Raw genomic sequence first — 18,533 nt, 5'->3', positions numbered from 1 at the left:
GAAGCCCAGTCAAGAGCACTGGCTGGCAAAGGAAAGCCAGTGGCTGTTCTCCAGGGTCCAGCTGGTATGTCCAACACCAGTGGGAGAGAAGCTCTGGTCACATCTTTGACAAGGAGTCAAGAGCCCAGTCAGAAAGACACACTGTGTCAGGGCCAGAGAGCAGCAATAAGGCCATGGAGTTGGGGACAGAGCCAAAGGCTGAAACAGGGTGAGAACAAACAAGCTGGGGGCTCAGAGAGAGGCCTGACTGCTCAGGGGGTGGGCTCGTGGGAAGTGCTGGGTGGGTGCTGCAAGCCCAAATGCCCACAGGCCAAGGCCGGTGATGTAAGTCAGTGAGGCACGTTGGTTCTAAGAAAAACGAGTCTGCCTTTTATTTGCCAGTTCAGAAGGGGTAAGGTTACAGAAGAGTATTTCCCTGTTATGGTAAAGAAGTTGGGGGGATAAGGAGTGGCGAGGACTGTGGCCAACCAAGGAGCCCACGCCCAGCTGAAGGGGCAACAACACTCAGCGCCTGCCCCATTGGCATGGCATGCAAGGACAGAGCCCAGGGCTGCCAGATCTGACTTCTCAGGCCAATGTTCACATTTTACAAAGAAGCGTACCTCCTGGAAAACACTGACTCAAGTTAAAATAAGTTCTGTGGACAAAAGAAAACACATCTCTCAGGTCACCAGGTTGAGAACCCTGGAAAAAAAGGCCTTAGCAGGCTGGACCTGACACTGGCACACTGGCGAGTGCCTCTTGCCTCCCAGACACCAGGCTCCTGGGTTCAGCCCAGGTTCCCAGCCCCTCTCAGCAGCCACTGTGATCTCACTGCTGCGGCAGAATAATTTATTGAAATATTGATTTGCGTTTTGTTCTTGCCTTGTCTTCCTTCCTCCACTCCAAGAAACAGCCTGCCACTTCCGTTCTCCAGCCCCATGGGGGTTTGCGCTGCAGGGTCCAGAGCAGAAGTGGTCTGGGACCCCCTCCTGGCTTTTGGGTTTTGAGGAGACTCCCCAAGGGGAGGGGCAGAGAGAAGGGCTTGGAGGGGCTACACCAGGACGAGGTGGCCCCGGGGAGGCAGGTCACAGAAAACAATGGCCAGGCGCTGGGCCCTGGGAACCTGCAGCCTAGACAGGACCCCCGAGGAGGAGGGTGAATGTCAGTGTTCCGGCATCCAAGGTGCAGAGCTGCTTGTACTTCCTATTTCTCTGCTCATGTCCCAACTTTCTCAAGGATCTGACCCATCTCAGATGGCCACCAAGGAGCTAAGGGCTGGGATCCTCATAGGGTCTGGAGAGTTCAGGAGGGTGCAGTGTGCCTTGTGCTCTGTGGCAGGTGCCAGACGCATGTGCATTTTAGAAAGAGCTCTCTGAGTCAGTGAGGAGGGAGGGGCGATGGGAGGGGGACAGTGTGGCTGCTGAGATGGATGGGGGTGTTGTCTGGTGTAATGTCAGCAGAGTCAGGACCACGGGGTGGCAGGAGATGAGCAAGAGAGGTGTCTCTGCTAGGAGAGGGAGGATGGTTTCTGGCAGTGGGGCTTGCAGAGGAAGCATGGGGAGAGGACCACACACTCGCAGGGAAAGGTGGGGTCTGCAGCATGCCGGGACACAGGCCAGGGATCATCCTTTTGGGCCCAGCTTGTTTCCTCAGTAAAAGTTCAGCAGTTTTCCTTTGGGGAGCTCTCCTGCTTCTCGGGGTGCAGCTCCTGGGGGAACAGTCCAGAGCCAGCCTGGGACTCAAGTTAGGTCAGTAGAACTGAGGTTCAAAAGAACGAAAAAACGGCTGAAGCAGGCTTGCCTAGTGGCAGCCTCCAAACAACCACCCACGAGCTTCTAGGCAGAAGCCAGCACCCCAGGCTCAGCCTTTCCTCTACCTACTTCTCCTACTTCCTGAGAGCTGTCAGCCTTCCCATAGGTTCCGCCTGCCTTGAAGGGCTCCTCACAGACAGATATGTCCAGGCAGAGGGCCCAGGAGGGAGGTCTGGGCACCCACAAGGGTCACTTGGGCTCTAGTGGGATCTCCCCATACTCCTCTGCCACCCGGCCCACATCCACAGCCCTCAGACCCCTCCATCCCGTGGCTTTGCTATGTCTCACACAGCACGTGAGCTGTAGTCCTCATCTGAGCAAGGACAGGAGACGTGTCTATTTCTCCTTCAGAAGTGATGGAGAGAGGCTGAGAGAGTTGCTATTGCAGTTAAGATTCTCACACCCAGCTCACTGGAGTCATCTGCATCCTCCTGGCCCCAAAGTCGTCTATCTGCTCCTCTCTGCATTGGCTTCTCTGCCTGTTCCCACCTGTGCTGGGCTGGGGACTGCACACAGGGCCATGGTGTTCCAGGGGGCAGCACCCCAGGCCCAGCAAGGGGGTGGCCCCAGAACCAGCCGGGATCTCACAGATCAGCCTCCCTCCTCCCAAGGGAGCCAAGGGTGCCAGCTGTCCATAGTACATGGAGCTGTTTTTACAGTACACAGGGCATTTACGCACCCTGGGGCTGGGTGGTAGCCGTAGGCTCTGCGTTCACACGTATCATCTAATTTAAACTGTATAATTTCCTTAAGATATAGATGCTGTTATTGACCTATTCTCCAGATGAGAAACCGTGTCTCAGACAACTGAAGTAACTCACCCCAAGTCCTACCGCTAGAAAGAGGTGGAGGTGGGCCTGGAAGCCACGCCACCTCTGAAGGTGTTCTGTCTGTAGGGCCATCTCCCCTAGGCAGGCGGGACAGGAAAGGAAGGGCGAGAGCTGAGGTGGCCACCAGGTGGCGCTGCAGCCGCAGGAACGGCAGCGCGGGGCCTCAGCTGGTGGGACGCCTGGATCCCAGAGCGCTGCTCTGAGACGCCAGGGCGCCGGTTCAAGGGGGACCACGGAAGCCCCTGACAGCCTCTGTGGTCCCACATTAAACAAATCAGTTAAGACCTGAGCAGAAAGTTCTGTTCTGATCACTGCTCTCTGACATTTCCATTGTTTGCTCCAGAATGAGCTGAATTACAATATTTATGCTCTTACCTCCCTCAGTCAAGGAGACAGGAGAAAAGTGGGACCAGCAGCCTGGAGACTCTGCAGGCTTGGGGGCATATCAGGGAGCCCCTCAGAACACAAACCCTGCCCACCAGGGCACCTGCAAGTGACAGGTGGGGCTCACCTGGGCAGCTCAGGGCCCTGGGGTTGGAGGCCTGCTCATCTGCCATCTGCCCTGTGTTCTTGGACAAGTTACCTCACTGTCCTGGGCTTCCCATCTGCAAAGTGGGCACAACCACAGCACCAAGCTGGGAGCTCAGGCGCTTCTGTCCATGGCGATCAGCACCCACAATGTTCTTTGTCTCTGCGCCTTGGCTCATGTCCCATGGATCCAGCTGAAGCCCACCGAAGCCTTCTCAACTGCCATGACCCCAGAGGGTCTCCTGCCCAATCCGCCCTCCCAAAGATGCACAAAACAGGACAGCGTGCACAGAGTGGAGTCCAGATCTGCTGGGTTCAAGAAAGCAGAGCTCAATTCTCAACCTTGGCACTGCTGGCCCTTGGGGCCATGTAATTCTCTGCGGTGGGGACTGTCCTGTGCACTGAAGGATGCTGAGTAGCATCCCAGCCTCTACCTGCTACATGCCATGAGCACCCCCAGGGTGGGGGGCAGCAAAATGCCCTCTGTGGGGAACCACTGGCATGGGAGACCCCTAAGGGGAGCATAGCCAAAGAGCCCGGAGCTCATGTTCCCCAGCCTGTGGAATAACAGCCCAGCCCAGCCTCCCCTGAGCAAAGCTGCTCACCACTGTGTGACCTCGGTAGGCCACTCACCTGTCCTGGCAGGTGGGGGTGACGAGGTGACTGCCCCAGAGAGCTGCTGTGAGGGTGAAGTGTGTGAGGTCACATAAGGGGCTGCAGACAGGGTCTGAGCCAAAGAGGGCACTGCAGGCTGTGACTTGCATGAATACCCTTGTTCCTGTTGTCATTGCTAGTGTGCGCTCCCCTTACAGGGGACACTAAGGCTCAGTGAGAGTAAATAGCTCACTGAAGGTCCCACAAGGATCAACAGGGCCAGAATTAACACCAAGCCCCCAGATGGGTGCAGCAGGGGCTCCCCCGAGGCTGGGGGTCTTCTCCGGGCAGCTCCGGTGTGCAAGGCGATGCCTGGAGCTCAAACCTCATGACAGGCATCTGCAACCCCAACACCAGAGAGGGCTGGAAGGCGTGATCCTTATTTCTCTGCTCAGGACTCCCATATCATCAAGGAACATTCCAGACATCCTCCCAGAAGCTGGGAAGCTATTCCAAGAGAAAGCCAGCTCAGGATTCTTCACATGAACCTTCCCAGCTCAAGCCTGTGGGGCACTTCTGGCCCTAATGCTTCCTGTTCTTCTCTGGACCCTGGAGAGTCTGGCTCAGGAGGTGGGCCACAATGACCGGGGGGGGGGTGGGGAGGGGCTGGACACCATGCCTGGCCCCCATCTGATTGGAGGTTGGGACCCAGACTCTGGGGAAACCAGGGGCTGTCCCTGGGGTGTTCTGAATCCCCTACACTGCCCCTCACACAGTCAGGGAAGCGGAGGTCCAGAGCAGGTAGGCGATGGCCCAGGACATGCAGTAAGCAGATGGTGGCACTGGGCCCTTGAACACTGAGCCCTGCCCCAGCATTCTCTTCTCTTGCCTTCCACTAAGAGACTCACAGTCAGAATTTCTCAGACCCTTCCCCTCCAATGCTGAAAAATTTCTAAGAGCATTCCATATTTTGTCTTGACCTGGTCTTTCACAACAAGATACCTTATGTTCTTTGCTTGTCCCCAAGTCTCTGATTTCCATTTGCTTTGATTTCCATCATCTTAGGAAATATTTAAAATGAGAACAGTTCAGTAGCTTTGGTGCCTTCTCAAAAAAAAAAAAAAATCAATTGAAAAGCCAGTTGCTATGCAACCCTCAAGTGTTGCCGGTGTTCTGCTCCCTGGCTGATGGCATATTGTATAAAATAAGATAATCTCTTTTCTTCTGCTGTGTTTTTTTTTTTTTTTTTTTTTAAGAAATGGAGAAAAACGTTGTTTTAGGCAAAACTTGAGATAACTCAGAGGCTTCTCATAAGCTGGAAGACAAACAACATGTCACTTGCACAAGTGCTACTGATTTTATCCCCACTGGAGCCTTGGCGAGGCCTGGGGACAGGCACAGGGGGAGCGGAGGGTAGGGAAGCTGCTCTGTTTCCATCACAGCTTGGAATAAATAACAGCATCTGAATACCGGGCCACGTTCTCCCCCAAGTCTGGGTCTCGGCCTCACAGCCCCTAGAGCGCTCCCGGCCGGGCCTTGGGGGACACAGCTCAGGCCCCTCTCCTGGCAGGGCTCCTGGCTCCAGTCACCTCGGGCTTGCTATGCTTAAAGTCTTCCAGGGACAGGGCCTCCCTCACGGACAGGAAATGCGTGGCTCCTTGAGGGGCCGCTCATCAGAATCCATCCTCTCCGTGAGCCAAACTCTACTCCCCAACCCCCGTCTAGAAGCCCCTCCTGGCTTTTCCTTGAACAAGCAGAGCTCATTCCCTTTACGTGAATCCCAGCCAGGTAGTGTTCTGCTGGGTCACCCCATCCAGGGCACCCCGTGGTGCTCACCACTCCCAAACAGTCTTGTTTACTGGTGAGTTCACGGGGAGCTGGTGCTCCAGTCCTGGGAGCAAGCAGGCAGGTCCCAGGATGCACCTGCTCAGGAGACGTGCTTCCCACTTCCCTGAGGTCCCCCAGACACCTCAGAACAGGGCCTCATCCCCAGCACTGTGCCAAGTGGAGCCTGTGACCAGTGGACACAAACTTATTGCCCTCAACGAGATAAGCACAGAAATGGGAAACTTTTATAACAGTTTGATGGAGTGACTTTATGTCTGTGGAATTTAATAATAAAAAGTCGGGGCCGGTATTTTTGTATAATCTTGGTTTTTGTCACATTTCCCTTTTCTAGAAAATTCCTTTTAGATGTACTTACAGAAATATTGGTCCGTGATGTGACCTTTGGCTCTGAGGCGTTCTGTGTGTCTGGCTTGGCGCCCTTGGCCCTGACAGCTACTCTCCATGGACTGTCACGTTCAGACTTATGGTCTGATTGCTCCAGGTCGGTGCAACGACCCCTCCTTTCCCACGGGGGTTGCTCCTGAGCCCACAGCCAAACACGCCGCACTGTCCCTGGGCTCCTATGCTCTGTGCAAGGCACAGAATGCTCCATTCCAGAGACGGTGGGCCAGCAGGTGGGGCCCCAGTCCCTCTGCATCCGGATATCTGTCTAGCGCCAGCCCTCCTGGATGTGGTTGGCCAGCCATGTCCTCCTAACTCTACTCTCCCCCTACCTGTGCTTCTGCAGTGTGTCCTCCCCAGAGAAAGTGAGATTCACACCCTGGACTCCACTCCTCCCTCACAATCCTGCCACTCGCTGGAGGAGGACCAAGTCTGGCCCTATAACTTTCTGGAATCCCCCAGGACACAGAGGCCCTGATGGGCGCCAGCCTCCCCCATGGCTTCCCGAGAAGAGGTGGGGTGGGGAGGCGGGAGAAGGTGGGCAGAGTGTGGGGTGGGCTTTGCTACAGGAGACTGGTCAGCCCCGCTGCCGTCGGGGGCCGGGGGACAGCAGAGGGGTGGCAGCATGTTGTCCTTCCCGGCCAGGCTTCAGGGGCTGGGGATGGATGTGGGGTTCTAACGCCACATCCTGGTACGTCTTTTATCTTGACATCTCTGAGGTCATCGGCAGAAGTCTAAGGCTGGTCTGCTGAGCCCGGCTGGGGTGCAGTGGGTGCAGCCAGGACTCGGTTCTGAAAGCACACATCCAGCTCCACATTCTCCCTTCCTGTCGCCTCACCATCATGGATTCCCAAACTCCTTCCCAGCGGGAAGTCACGGAGGCGAGAGGGCCTTGGTCCCCCTGTGCCCTCTCACTTCTCACTGTATTGGTCCTGGTCTCGTTGAAGCTGCTCCACTGCCCAAGTGGGCTCTGGCCACACGTCTTGTTGGCCATGGGCTCCAGGCAGCCCCGTGGCCTGCCCTCCTCCCCATACTGTCCCCAGGAAGTGTAGGCCATAGCCTCACAATGGGGCCCATGCCCGCTCCCCTTACCCTCACTCTGCTTATGGGGGACTCAGAGGGTACCAACATGGCTCAGGCAAAGCAGAACCCCTCCCTACGGGGTGGAACATAAAGGACCAGACTGGCCATGGCCATGAGGGAGGTGCTTGCAACACCTGGGTAATACAGCCTCACCTGTAGGTAAGGCCACGTACTTGTGGCACCCTGCATCCTCCCTCTGGCCAAGATGGCTCGCCCAAAGTTTCCACAGACACTCAGGTGACAGAGTTCCTAGGCAGAAGAACACAGATCCCTCTCCAAGTGCCTCCAAGCCACCACAGAGAAGAGGTGCCAAGCAAAAGCATGAAGTCCTTTCTACATCCTCCTTCAAATCAGAAATAAAATGTTGGACATGACAGAGCCCTGTGGCATGCCACTGGAGACCCTTCCCCAGGTGCTAGCATTCAGTTAAACAGAATTACTTGGACTCTACCATTTTTAAATGATTTTCAAAAAATATAAACAAATTTTCCATAATTAAAAATGCACTATTTCGATTATAAAAGAAACATCCTTATCATGATAAATTAAGAAAATCCAGTAAAGTACAAAGAAGAAAATAAAAATCCATCACCTACTACCCAGAGATAAGTACTATTCACGTTTGATGTATTCCTTCAGTCCCTTCTGTGTATATATTTGTAAACAAAATTGAGATCATACTACTGTAAGCTTATATCCTTTTTCCCAAAAAGCAAACAAACTTGACTTAATACTGTAACCATTTCCCCAGGTCCTTAAACATGCTTTGAAAATGGGATTTATTGGCAGTCTAATAATCTACCACATAGACATATCGTAATTTATTTAACTAGACCCCTATTGGCGGACAATTTAGATTGTTTCCAGTTGTTTACACTTAGAAATAAGGCCATGGCCTTTGTCTTGTTCCTAAAACTTCATCCACAGCTCTGTTAACTGCTTTGGAATAGAATCATAGAAACGAATGACTGGGGGCAAACATGAAGAACATTTTTAAGGGAAATGACGAACTGTCACATTTCCTTCCAGAAATGTGTACACATTTCCTTCCAGAAATGTGTACACATTTATACTCGTACCAGAGGAGGGTACTGCTGCATTCACCCAAGCCAGCAGTAAATCCCTCGTCTTAATCTTAACACAGCTGATGCTTTTAAAATGGTAAACTGTTTTATTTCTTTGATTAATAGTAAAGTTCAATGTTTTCTCTTTTTTTGCCGTTTGTATTTTTTCTTCAGTTAATTGCTTATGTCCATTGCCAATTTTATTTTTCCTAGGGCTCTTCATATATTAGGATATCTTTTCCATATTGCAAATGCTTTTCCTGATTGTGGTTTGCCCTTTGTGTTTTTTGATGATTTTATATTTTAAGTATTCAAATATATCTATCCTCCTCTTTACAATCCCTTCTACTGTATTTATGCCTAGGAAGTCCTTGACAATGAATATTTTCTTCTTGATATGTATGGTTTAACTAGTTGAATTTTATTGGCCTATGTTTATCATCTGATATATTTAATTTGCTATATATGAAATTTATATTTGTCATAGATTTATTTATAACACTTTATAACCATTCCATTTATATTTATCGCATGTTATTTATATGAGAGGTATTTTCAGAGCTATATATTTTATTCAGTTGATCTGTTAATGCTTATGCAAATATAGTATATTTTAATTATTTTTGTTTTACAAGGTGTTTGAAGTAAATCCTTTTTATTTGCTTGGCTTTCAAGGTTTTCCCAGCCATTCTTGACTGTTTATGCTTCTAGATGAATCTTAGAATCATTTCATCAAGTTGCCAATTATTAATCTGGGAAAAGTCAACATCACTACTATACCCAGTGTTCCCATAAGGAACAGCATTTGTCTCTTCATTTATTTTTATTTTTTTCCTATCATTAACAATGTGCAATTTTCTTCCTATACATAGGTCTTATACCTGTCTTGTTAGGACTATTCCAGGTATTTTATATTTTTGGTAACTATCGTAAAGGGAACTTTTCTTTCCCTATTATCTTTACTACCAGGGCATTGTGGGTTCACACAGAAATTATTGGGTTTTGTGTAATTATCTTATATTTGGCCATGTCACTATACTCCTTGGTTTTCTGATGGATTCTTTTAGGTTTTCCAGGCACATAATTATTAGCAAACAATTATAATTTTATCTTTTCTCCTCTGATACTGGTTTCACGTCATACGACATTGTCCAGAATTCCAAAACCTCAGTAACAAAGTTATGTGTCTCTTTCTTGTTGCCAATTTTACTGTAACTGTTTCGTAAGAGCAGCATGTCCCAAAGCAAATTCTGTAGAATGTTGATTCCATGAGGAAAAGGGTTCTGTTGAGAAATAGTTTGGAGAAACCATGCATACTGATCCATCTCCTAGAGAGTCACCCTGCACATTTTCATAGTAAAGTCTCTGAGAAATTCTGCTGTCAGGAATACCTGTTTTACTTTGTTTTATAAGCATTTCCCAGACTCATTTGACCATGGAACCCCTCTATTCTCCTGTGAAAACATCTATGAACATCCTGAGAATTAGCTATGCAGAACACTTTTAGGGACAATGTGCTTCTTTTTCTACCTTTAAATAAAATTTGGGTTGTCAAGTTACCATCTGTTACTAGTTTCACAGATCTTTTAAAAACCATGAGATACCCTCTCAGTTCCTATGGAGCTGATCACACTCCTTGCCCTGCTGGTGCCTTCAGCAGAGCCCCCTGGGGCTCTTTCTCAGGTGCCCCCGACTCGGTGTGCTTCTCTGTGCACCCCCATCCATGCTTTTGCAAAGGATGCTCATCTCTTCTCTCCAGGCTCCAGCTCCCCATGCCAGCATCTCCCTGGATATCTCCACTGGGATGGCACAAAGCACCTCAAACTCAGCACGTCTCCCCTGAGCTCACCGCCTTTCTCTCCCACATGCCACTGCCCCCCGGCTCCGTGCTCTCCATTTCAGGCGTTGGCATTATCATCTACCAGGTTGCCCAAGGCACGGACTCAGTGTCCCTCCACCTTCACCCGCGTAGCACCCACCCGCTCCTGGTTTGGCCTCCTAAAGTTCTCTTTCATCTTCTCTCCTTTCTCCACCCTGTGGCCACGGTCCCAGGACAGCTCACTACCGTCCTCCCTTTGATGCCACCCACCCTCTCCTAAGCCACCGCTCCCTGTGCTGGTCCTTCCCCCTTTCACTCCCTCCCCGTGGATGAAAAGTCACTGCCTCCAGTCGCTTGCCCTAACCTCTAAATAAGATTGCCTGCCCCCCTTGCCCTGACCAAGTCCCTCAGCCCTCAGTTGTAACTGTTTCCTTGTCTGCACCTCTGCTCTAGAGCAGCCCCTGAGGTCAGGGACCACGTCAGTGACACGGCACAGTGCTTGGCACAAAAAAACCCTCAAAAAGTATTTGTTAGGGACTTCCCTAATGGTTCAGTGGCTAAGACTCTGCGCTCCCAATGCAGGAGGCCCGGGTTCGATCCCTGGTTGGGGAACTAGATCCCACATGCCTCAACTAAAGATCCCGCATGCCCGACTAAAGATCCCACATGCCGCGCATGATCCTGTGCTAAGACCCAGCGCAACCAAATAAATAAATAAATAATTTTTTAAAAAGTATTTGTTAGATGACGAGCTTTGTCATTAGGCAAATGGATGTGATGAATTATACGAACAGACTTTCTAATATTAAACAATCATCACATTCCTAGAATAAACCCTATTTTATCATGGTGAGAGTTTCTCTTTATGCATTATTGAATTAAATGCTTAAAGCCTCAGGAATTTTTACATCTATTTTTAGAAGTGAAACAGGTCTGTACTTTGTCTTAGATATGCTACCTTTGGCAACTTTGTGTGTAGGAATCATGTTGGCTATAAAGATAAATTGGGTGGATTTCAGAACATATATATATATATTCTGAAAGTTTATGTGGTATTGCATTATCTTTGCTTAATAATTCCTTGCAAATGAATAAGAACAGACTGGCAAAAACAGATTATCTGACTCTCTATTTAGAGGTAATTTTAAGATAACTTTGAAAACAGAGAAGAATTTGAGTTCCCACCATGGTTATGAGGCTTATTGTGGTATTTTCTACATTTTAGGAGTCAGCTTTGAAATATTCCCATTTCCCCAGGAAATCCTTGTTTCCCAGGATTTCCAGGTCCCTGACAGAGATTCTCAAAATCTCACCTTCAGGTTTTCTACCTGGTTTCTACCAGGTTTCTACCTGCCTATGACACTTCAGGAAAGAAGAACAAGAAGAAACAGCTTTGGGTGGGGGCAATTTAGCACAGAGCCTGTCAGGAAGTAGTTAGAATAAACAAGGCTTTGTTCCATTGAGTAATCAACACTGGGAGAAGGAGACAGACAGTTTTTAGGCGAAATAAGAGCCAAAGCTTTGCCAGTGCTGGTAAGCAATTAACCGTGCACAATTCTCCAATTTTTCTTTTTAGTGCCCAGACCACTTGGTGGCTCTCCTCCCCTTCCTACCCCACAACGTGAAGTTTCCCATGTCCCCTCTCCAGAGGTAGAAAGTGGGGAGCTGGCTGGATATAATCATGCCCATCCCTCACACTACAAACCTGCAAATTCCTCAGACCCTGGAGGATGCTAAGGGGGGGGTCTCAGGCCAGGAACGGAGGGACTGGTAGGACCCGGCCTGAGGAGGGGAAGGGATGGTGAACATGTTGATGGCTGCTCCAGTGGGGATGGGCAAAGTCCCATGGGACATTCCAAGGACGGAGGCTGGAACTATATCACTGGGCCTGGGCCACCCCAGCCTTCCCTGGCTGTGTACTGTGTCTGCATGCCTAGAGTGCACCGCCATGCCACAAACCTGCCTGCTTACCTGCAGAAGAAGGTGTGCACACTCCTCCTCCGTTGACCACCACTGGGTGTCAGAGTCGAGGGGTGGGGAGAAGGCCCAGGTGGAGATCTCCCAACAGCTGCCTAGGGCAGCAACCTCCCCCAAAGCTTTCTCTTCAGCTGGGATAAGCATCCCGCTGTGGGTTGCATTATACGCACTCTTTCTTTTAGTTTATGCTTCCTCTCTTTTCTTCTAGACTGAATATGCCAGAGATTTGCTTTTTCCAAGGTTCTCCTCTCGATTGATCCTATTGTTTCTTTCTATTTTCTAATGTATTGATTTCTGCTTTTTTCTGAACTATTTCCTTATTTTTACTTTCTTTAGGTTTTTGGTTTTGGGTGGTTGTTACCATCTGTTCTAACTTACCGAGCTGAATACAGGGTTAACTTGTTTTCATTCACTCTGTGTGATCTTGGAAAGCACCTGCCTATGAATACAGCTTTGGCCACACCCCATAGGTTTTGATCTGTAGTACTCTTGTTTTCATTAGTTTTCCCAATAGTCTGCAACTGAGGCTCTAATATTATTCTTCTTAGGAGATTTTCTTTTTTCAAAGAGACTGGATTTATTCTTTTTATATATCCCTTCCCTCCACCTAGTTTTAGAGCACTGAGTCAGAGAATAGCCCAAACCATTTTTGCTGTATAAAATTCACTAAAATTTTCTTTATGACCTAAAGTACTTCTGTAATTTTTAAATGTTCTATGATTCCTCAAAAAGAAGGCACATTTTTCCATAGGGCAAGGGGAAAAAATGATATAACTACTAATTTAACTTTATTCGTTATATTATTTGAAACTCCTATGCCTTTTTTTTAACTTTAATAAAATATTTTCTTTACTCCAATATATCCAAAACATTATTTCATTAATATCAAATTATTAAGAAAGTATTTTACATCTCTCCTTTTTTTTTTTTTTTTTTTGTACTAAGTCTTTGAAACCAGGCATATGTTTTATACTTACAGAACATCTCAGTTTGGACTAAGTACATTTCAAGTGCTCAGTAGCCACATGTGTCTAGTGCCTGCTGGACTGGACAGTGCAGCTCTAGATGGAAGATATCAATGCAGGGATACTGTCTCTTAAAAATCATGAAAATTTGTTATTGGCTATAAATGACTGAATAACTTATTAAAGAAAGCTTGAACTGAGAAGGCTTTTTTTTTTTTTAAATTAACAAGGATACTGGAGATAGGGGAAACTCCTATGCCTTTTAAAATGTAATCTGTTAAAGGGTATGAAAAGGGTATGAAAGACTCCTGCAGTTAGGTTTTTGCAAATTTCTCCCTTCATCTGACAGTCCGTTTTGGTATACTTTATGTTCTCCATGGGGCATGAAGGACCATGACTGCTATCCTCACTGTGGTCGCTTCCATCACTTTAGAGTGACACACTTCCCAGGGTAGGAAGAGTGGGCTCAAGGTCCACTGTTCCTAGAATTTGACCAGCCATAAAGTCCTTCATTGTCATTTCTGTACTGCAGGCCTTGTACATTGTGTGCAGTTCGATTTTATTTTGTGAGACTGAGATTCTCTCTCTTTGAGTAGAGGAGTTAACCCTTCGCATAATTTACTATGCCTGATGTGCCTCATCTTATTATGACTTGACTTTCTTCATACTGCATGGGGTCAGACCACGGAGTCCATGATTTGGCTTCCAGGGTGAGAAGCTGGACTCCTAAGGAGCCAAATACCACTGGCTACTCATGCCGCTGAACTGCCTTAAACCTCAGTGTCCTTATCTGGGATCTCATAGCTCCACCTCCCCATCTGTCCTTGGACTAAGTGAGATAATTTCGTGTAAAGTGTTCCCGAGCTGCCTGGCACAGGCACTTGCTCAGTCCACACTGGCCGGCACCATGGGGCTCCTTCCTTCCTCACCAGCTCTCCTTTCAGGCACCCCCTTATTTTTCCATCTCAGGTCTTTGTGTCTGGAGGCTTTCTAATCCTGGTGCATAGACCCGTGCATGCTGCTAGGAAAGACGGTTCCAAGTTTGACAGCAAAGGGAAGTAAGAAGGGCAAGACTGCTCAGTTAGAACAGCAGCTACGTGGCATGAGAAGAGGAGGACACGGGTTGTTTCTGATGTTTTGACATCCAGGGCCTTGCTGACCTGGGAGGAACTGCTCCTCCCAGGGTCAGCCAATTCCTAGAGACAGTAAACAACTCATTCTGGATCATATGCTCTTCAAATGCAAACCAACCAATTCAGAGTCCACACCCCCAGCCACCTCCTTCATTGGGGTCTCACACTCCAGCCCACTATCCCCTGTGCAAATCACTAGGGCCAGGTACCAGACAACTAGGGGCAGCCCCAATGCTCCAGAGCCCGCTGAGAATTATTCACACTGGCCAATCTTAAGCCTGCTTACCCCGCCTCACCTGGTCCTTCCTGAGGAAACCACAATAAAGGTGCTCGCCCACAGTTTCCCTCTCCTTCCCTAGGCCTCCTGACCAACCATGGTGTTTCCCCGTGCGGCCCTGCATGGCCAGAAACTGTGGGTAAAAGACCATGGCAGACACCTCCTGATCTGTTGGTGTCACCAAACTTGAATAATAACAAAATCTAAATTTTAGCCTCCAGGCAAGATAGTGGGGGGGCGGGGGGGGCGAGGGGGGGCGAGGCTGGTGTGACTTTAGGGCAGCCGCACCTTTTTCGGCAAGATCTCAACACTTTGGATGTTACCAAGTTGATGCCACTTTCACATGAAGTTATCAGCAGACAGTCCACAATTAATATAGGTACAATTGGTCATGTAGCTCATGGGAAATCTAGGGTTGTAAAAGCTATTTCTGGAGTTCACACTGTCAGGTTCAAAAATGAACTAGAAAGAAATATTACAATCAAACTTGGCTATGCTAATGCTAAGATATATAAACTTGACGACCCAAGTTGTCCTCGGCAAGAATGTTATAGATCCTGTGGAAGTAGTACACCTGATGAGTTTCCTACAGACATTCCAGGGACCAAAGGGAGCTTCAAATTATTCAGACGTGTTTCCTTTGTTGACTGTCCTGGCCACGATAGTTTGATGGCTATTCTGCTGAACGGTGCTGCAGTGATGGATGCAGCTCTTCTGTTGATAGCTGGTAACAAGTCTTGTCCTCAGCCTCAGACTTTCGAACACCTGGCTGCTATAGAAATCATGAAACTGAAGCATATTTTGATTCTACAAAATAAAATTGATTTGGTAAAAGAAAGCCAGGCTAAAGAACAGTATGAACAGATCCTTGCATTTGTACAAGGTACAGTAGCAGAAGGAGCTCCTATTATTCCAATTTCTGCTCAGCTAAAATACAATATTGAAGTTGTCTGCGAGTACATAGTAAAGAAAATTCCAGTACCCCCAAGAGACTTTACTTCAGAACCCCGACTTATTGTTATTAGATCCTTTGATGTCAACAAACCTGGCTGTGAGGTTGATGACCTTAAGGGGGGTGTAGTTGGTGGTAGTATTCTAAAAGGAGTATTAAAGGTGGGCCAGGAGATAGAAGTCAGACCTGGTATTGTTTCCAAAGATAGTGAAGGAAAACTCATGTGTAAACCCATCTTTTCCAAAATTGTATCGCTTTTTGCAGAGCATAATGATCTTCAGTATGCTGCTCCAGGAGGTCTTATTGGAGTTGGAACAAAAATTGACCCCACTTTGTGCCGGGCTGACAGAATGGCGCAGTTGGAGCTTTACCTGAAATCCTCACAGAATTGGAAATTTCCTGTTCCCTGCTTAGACGGCTTCTAGGTGTACGCACTGAAGGAGACAAGAAAGCAGCAAAAGTGCAAAAGCTGTCTAAGAATGAAGTGCTTATGGTGAACATAGGATCCCTGTCGACAGGAGGAAGAGTTAGTGCAGTCAAAGCTGATTTGGGCAAAATCGTTTTGACTAATCCTGTGTGCACAGAAGTAGGAGAAAAAAATTGCCCTTAGCCAAAGAGTTGAGAAACACTGGCGTTTAATTGGTTGGGGTCAAATAAGAAGAGGAGTGACAATCAAGCCAACAGTAGATGATGACTGAAGAATTAAATAATAGATTTGGATGGAGTTGGAATTTCTCTTAACAATCTAGGGGTATATTTTCAAAGCAATAGTGAGGAATTAGTTGCATAGCTCATTACCTTAGGAGTAGCTGTAAGGTTATTCTCATTTTTTGGTGATGAAAATTTAACCTCTAGTACTAAAATAGGGTCTACAATAAATGTAAAAATTGGCATAATGTTGGATTGAACCTACATTTTACCAGAAATTAATCATTCCCAAATAATGTCTAATTTATACATCAGCACAGGTTTGAAAGGAAACTGCTACAACCAGCCTTTGCTGTAGTGCACATACCACTGAACCTGTTTGAAATAAAATTTTTCTTCTTAAAAAAAAAACCCTAAATTTTAAAAGGAGTGAGGCTGAAAGGAGGGTAGGCGTGGCTCACAAGCTCCTTGTTTCTTGTAGGAACCACAGGGCAGCCAGGGAGAGGCAGGGTGGTTTTGGCCAACTCAAAGGCTTTTATAGGAGGCCTGCACCCCACTGGAGGGCCCAATTCATCCCACAGAGGTAGGGGCTCTGGTATGTCTGGAAGGCACCAGCCTGCAGTGCCCACTCACCTTCCCGTAGCTCAGCAGGATTATCCGCACAAGGACGACATTGATGTGGGCCCCCAAGGACTCATCGTGATAAATTTCATTGACCTGAAAGACAATCAGTGACGTGTCAGCAGAAACCACAGGCCCAAGGACCAGCTCTGGCTTTGCAAATGGCATCACCACCCAGCTAGGCCCCAGGCCAGAACCCTGGGACCCAGCCCCACTCTTTCCTCTTTGCCACACTTTATACCCAGGCATCACCATCAACTCTGAATCCATCCCTTCCTTTCCCTCTGCTCCTCCTGCCCCCCTTACAGCCAACCCAACCCCTGCCAGGATATTGCCTCTCTCTCCTCAGCAGCCCCTCCCACCAACTCAGGGATTCTCCACCTGGAGCCTACACTGGGATGGGGACCCTGACCACTGTAAATGCAACATGGCCTTTCCTTCAAGGGTGAACACAGGCCACAAACCCCAGTGGCAGGGGCAATGCCAGGACTGTCACTGGCAGAAATCACTCCTCAGTTGCTGCTGGTGGTTGTGAAATGTTGTCTACACTCATCACAGCTTGGAAAGGGGGGTCATTTTAGACACATCACCAGATCTAATTTTTAATGTGTTAATTTAAGAACAGATATTGCTATATCACAAAGGTGCTTTCTGTGTTCTGTTTTGATAACTGCGGCTCATATTAGTGGCTTCATTTGTATTTCCTCACTCTTTTATTATCATGTATTTTATTTTTTACATTTACAAACATTATTGGAGCAGGTGCCCATGGGCCTCACCAGATGTCAAAGGGGTCCACTGCACAAGAAAGGTGAGGAACCCTCCCTTCCCCACAGCACAGCCAGCATGACTTTCTGGAAACACTGGTCAGGTTAACCCTGGGCTCAGGGCCGACAAAGCCTTCCTTCCCACCCTCACACGCTCTCAGGATCTTACCTGGAGCAGCCGCCTCGTTGCCACCCACTTCATTCGTTCGCTTCCTGACAAAACCCTACTCTTCTGGAGGCCCAGCCTCGTGGCTGCTTCCTCCTGGAAGGGCCCCCAGGTCTGATCTGCTTCCCAGCGAGCACCAGGGTCCATTGCTTCCTGAGCTCTCTGTGTCCCCAACGGGACTGTGCGTTGCATGGTCACCTGTATTTTCCCTGCATGTCTCCAGCACCCAGGACGCAGCAGCTCACAGCAGATACTCAGGACACACTCGTCAAAAGAACCGATCCACTCATACCATCACTCAGTGGAGAGGCACGAACTGGCCATGCAACCCCTCCCTGTATGCAGACCGAGCCCAGGGGCTGCTGACCTACCCTTTGTGAGGGTAGACCCCGCCAAGCATGCCTCCCAGAGCTCACTCTGTCATCTCAGGCCAGTGCCATACTCCTCCTGAATCCCAGCTTTTAGAAATTCTATCTGAGCAATGGTAATTGCTACCTATAAACAGTAGGAAAACCCTTTGGGAAATCTGAGAGTTAGCAAGGAAAATCAATTCGTGATGGATGGGACAGGCAGGCACATGGGGCATGCTAGACAAGGAGCCTGGTGGCTACTGTCACCGTTGCTGTGTGTTGAGATGGCACCAATGGGAAGGCAGAGCTAATATGCACGGCAGGGTCCAGGGAGGCCACCAGCCAGCCCTAAGTGCGGCCCCTGCCGGAAGCCTCCTGCCCACAAATCTACCTTCCAATTATAATTTGTTTCTCTGCCCCGACCTGGCTTTCCTTCAGGGAAGGGACGACTGACAGCCCTATGGGATGGTCACTGTGACTCGGTGCATGAGTCTGGAGAGGGTGGACGCTGGCACTGAGAGCCACCTGCCAGACAAGGTGACACCTGCAGCTGACAAGGTGGAGCCCTGAGAGGCTCTGCCAACTCACCCCTGCCAGGCCTTCCCTTCTGTACAACAAGGATGACAGTCCCCATGTCACAAAGCTTTGTGAGGACTAGACTTCCGCACATGCATGACGGAATGATGTTGGTGAAAACAGGAAAACTGTATTAGTCACTGCTGCTAAGTCATATCGCC

At 48.5% G+C, this 18,533-nt stretch overlaps 2 protein-coding genes across 3 annotated transcripts in view; one reads left to right on the top strand and one right to left on the bottom strand.

Annotated features, from left to right (window-relative positions):
* The window catches only part of ADAMTS2 (ADAM metallopeptidase with thrombospondin type 1 motif 2), a 229,653-nt gene that overhangs the window by 52,067 nt on the left and 159,053 nt on the right, over positions 1-18,533 (bottom strand). For both annotated transcript variants that reach the window (XM_061190082.1, XM_061190083.1), the window contains one exon: positions 16,526-16,609. In XM_061190082.1, the coding sequence (XP_061046065.1) occupies positions 16,526-16,609 (84 nt within the window). The remainder of the gene's footprint in view (positions 1-16,525; positions 16,610-18,533) is intronic.
* LOC133089545 (eukaryotic translation initiation factor 2 subunit 3-like) lies at positions 14,390-15,939 on the top strand. The gene is given in 3 exon segments (XM_061187605.1): positions 14,390-14,402; positions 14,507-15,592; positions 15,595-15,939. Coding segments are annotated over 3 exon segments (1,359 nt in total). The 3' UTR covers positions 15,855-15,939.

Source organism: Eubalaena glacialis, chromosome 4 (assembly GCF_028564815.1).
Source record: "Eubalaena glacialis isolate mEubGla1 chromosome 4, mEubGla1.1.hap2.+ XY, whole genome shotgun sequence".
Taxonomy (NCBI): domain Eukaryota; kingdom Metazoa; phylum Chordata; class Mammalia; order Artiodactyla; family Balaenidae; genus Eubalaena; species Eubalaena glacialis.
Note: the sequence above shows the minus strand (reverse complement) of the source record. Positions and strands in the feature narration are given on the sequence as shown.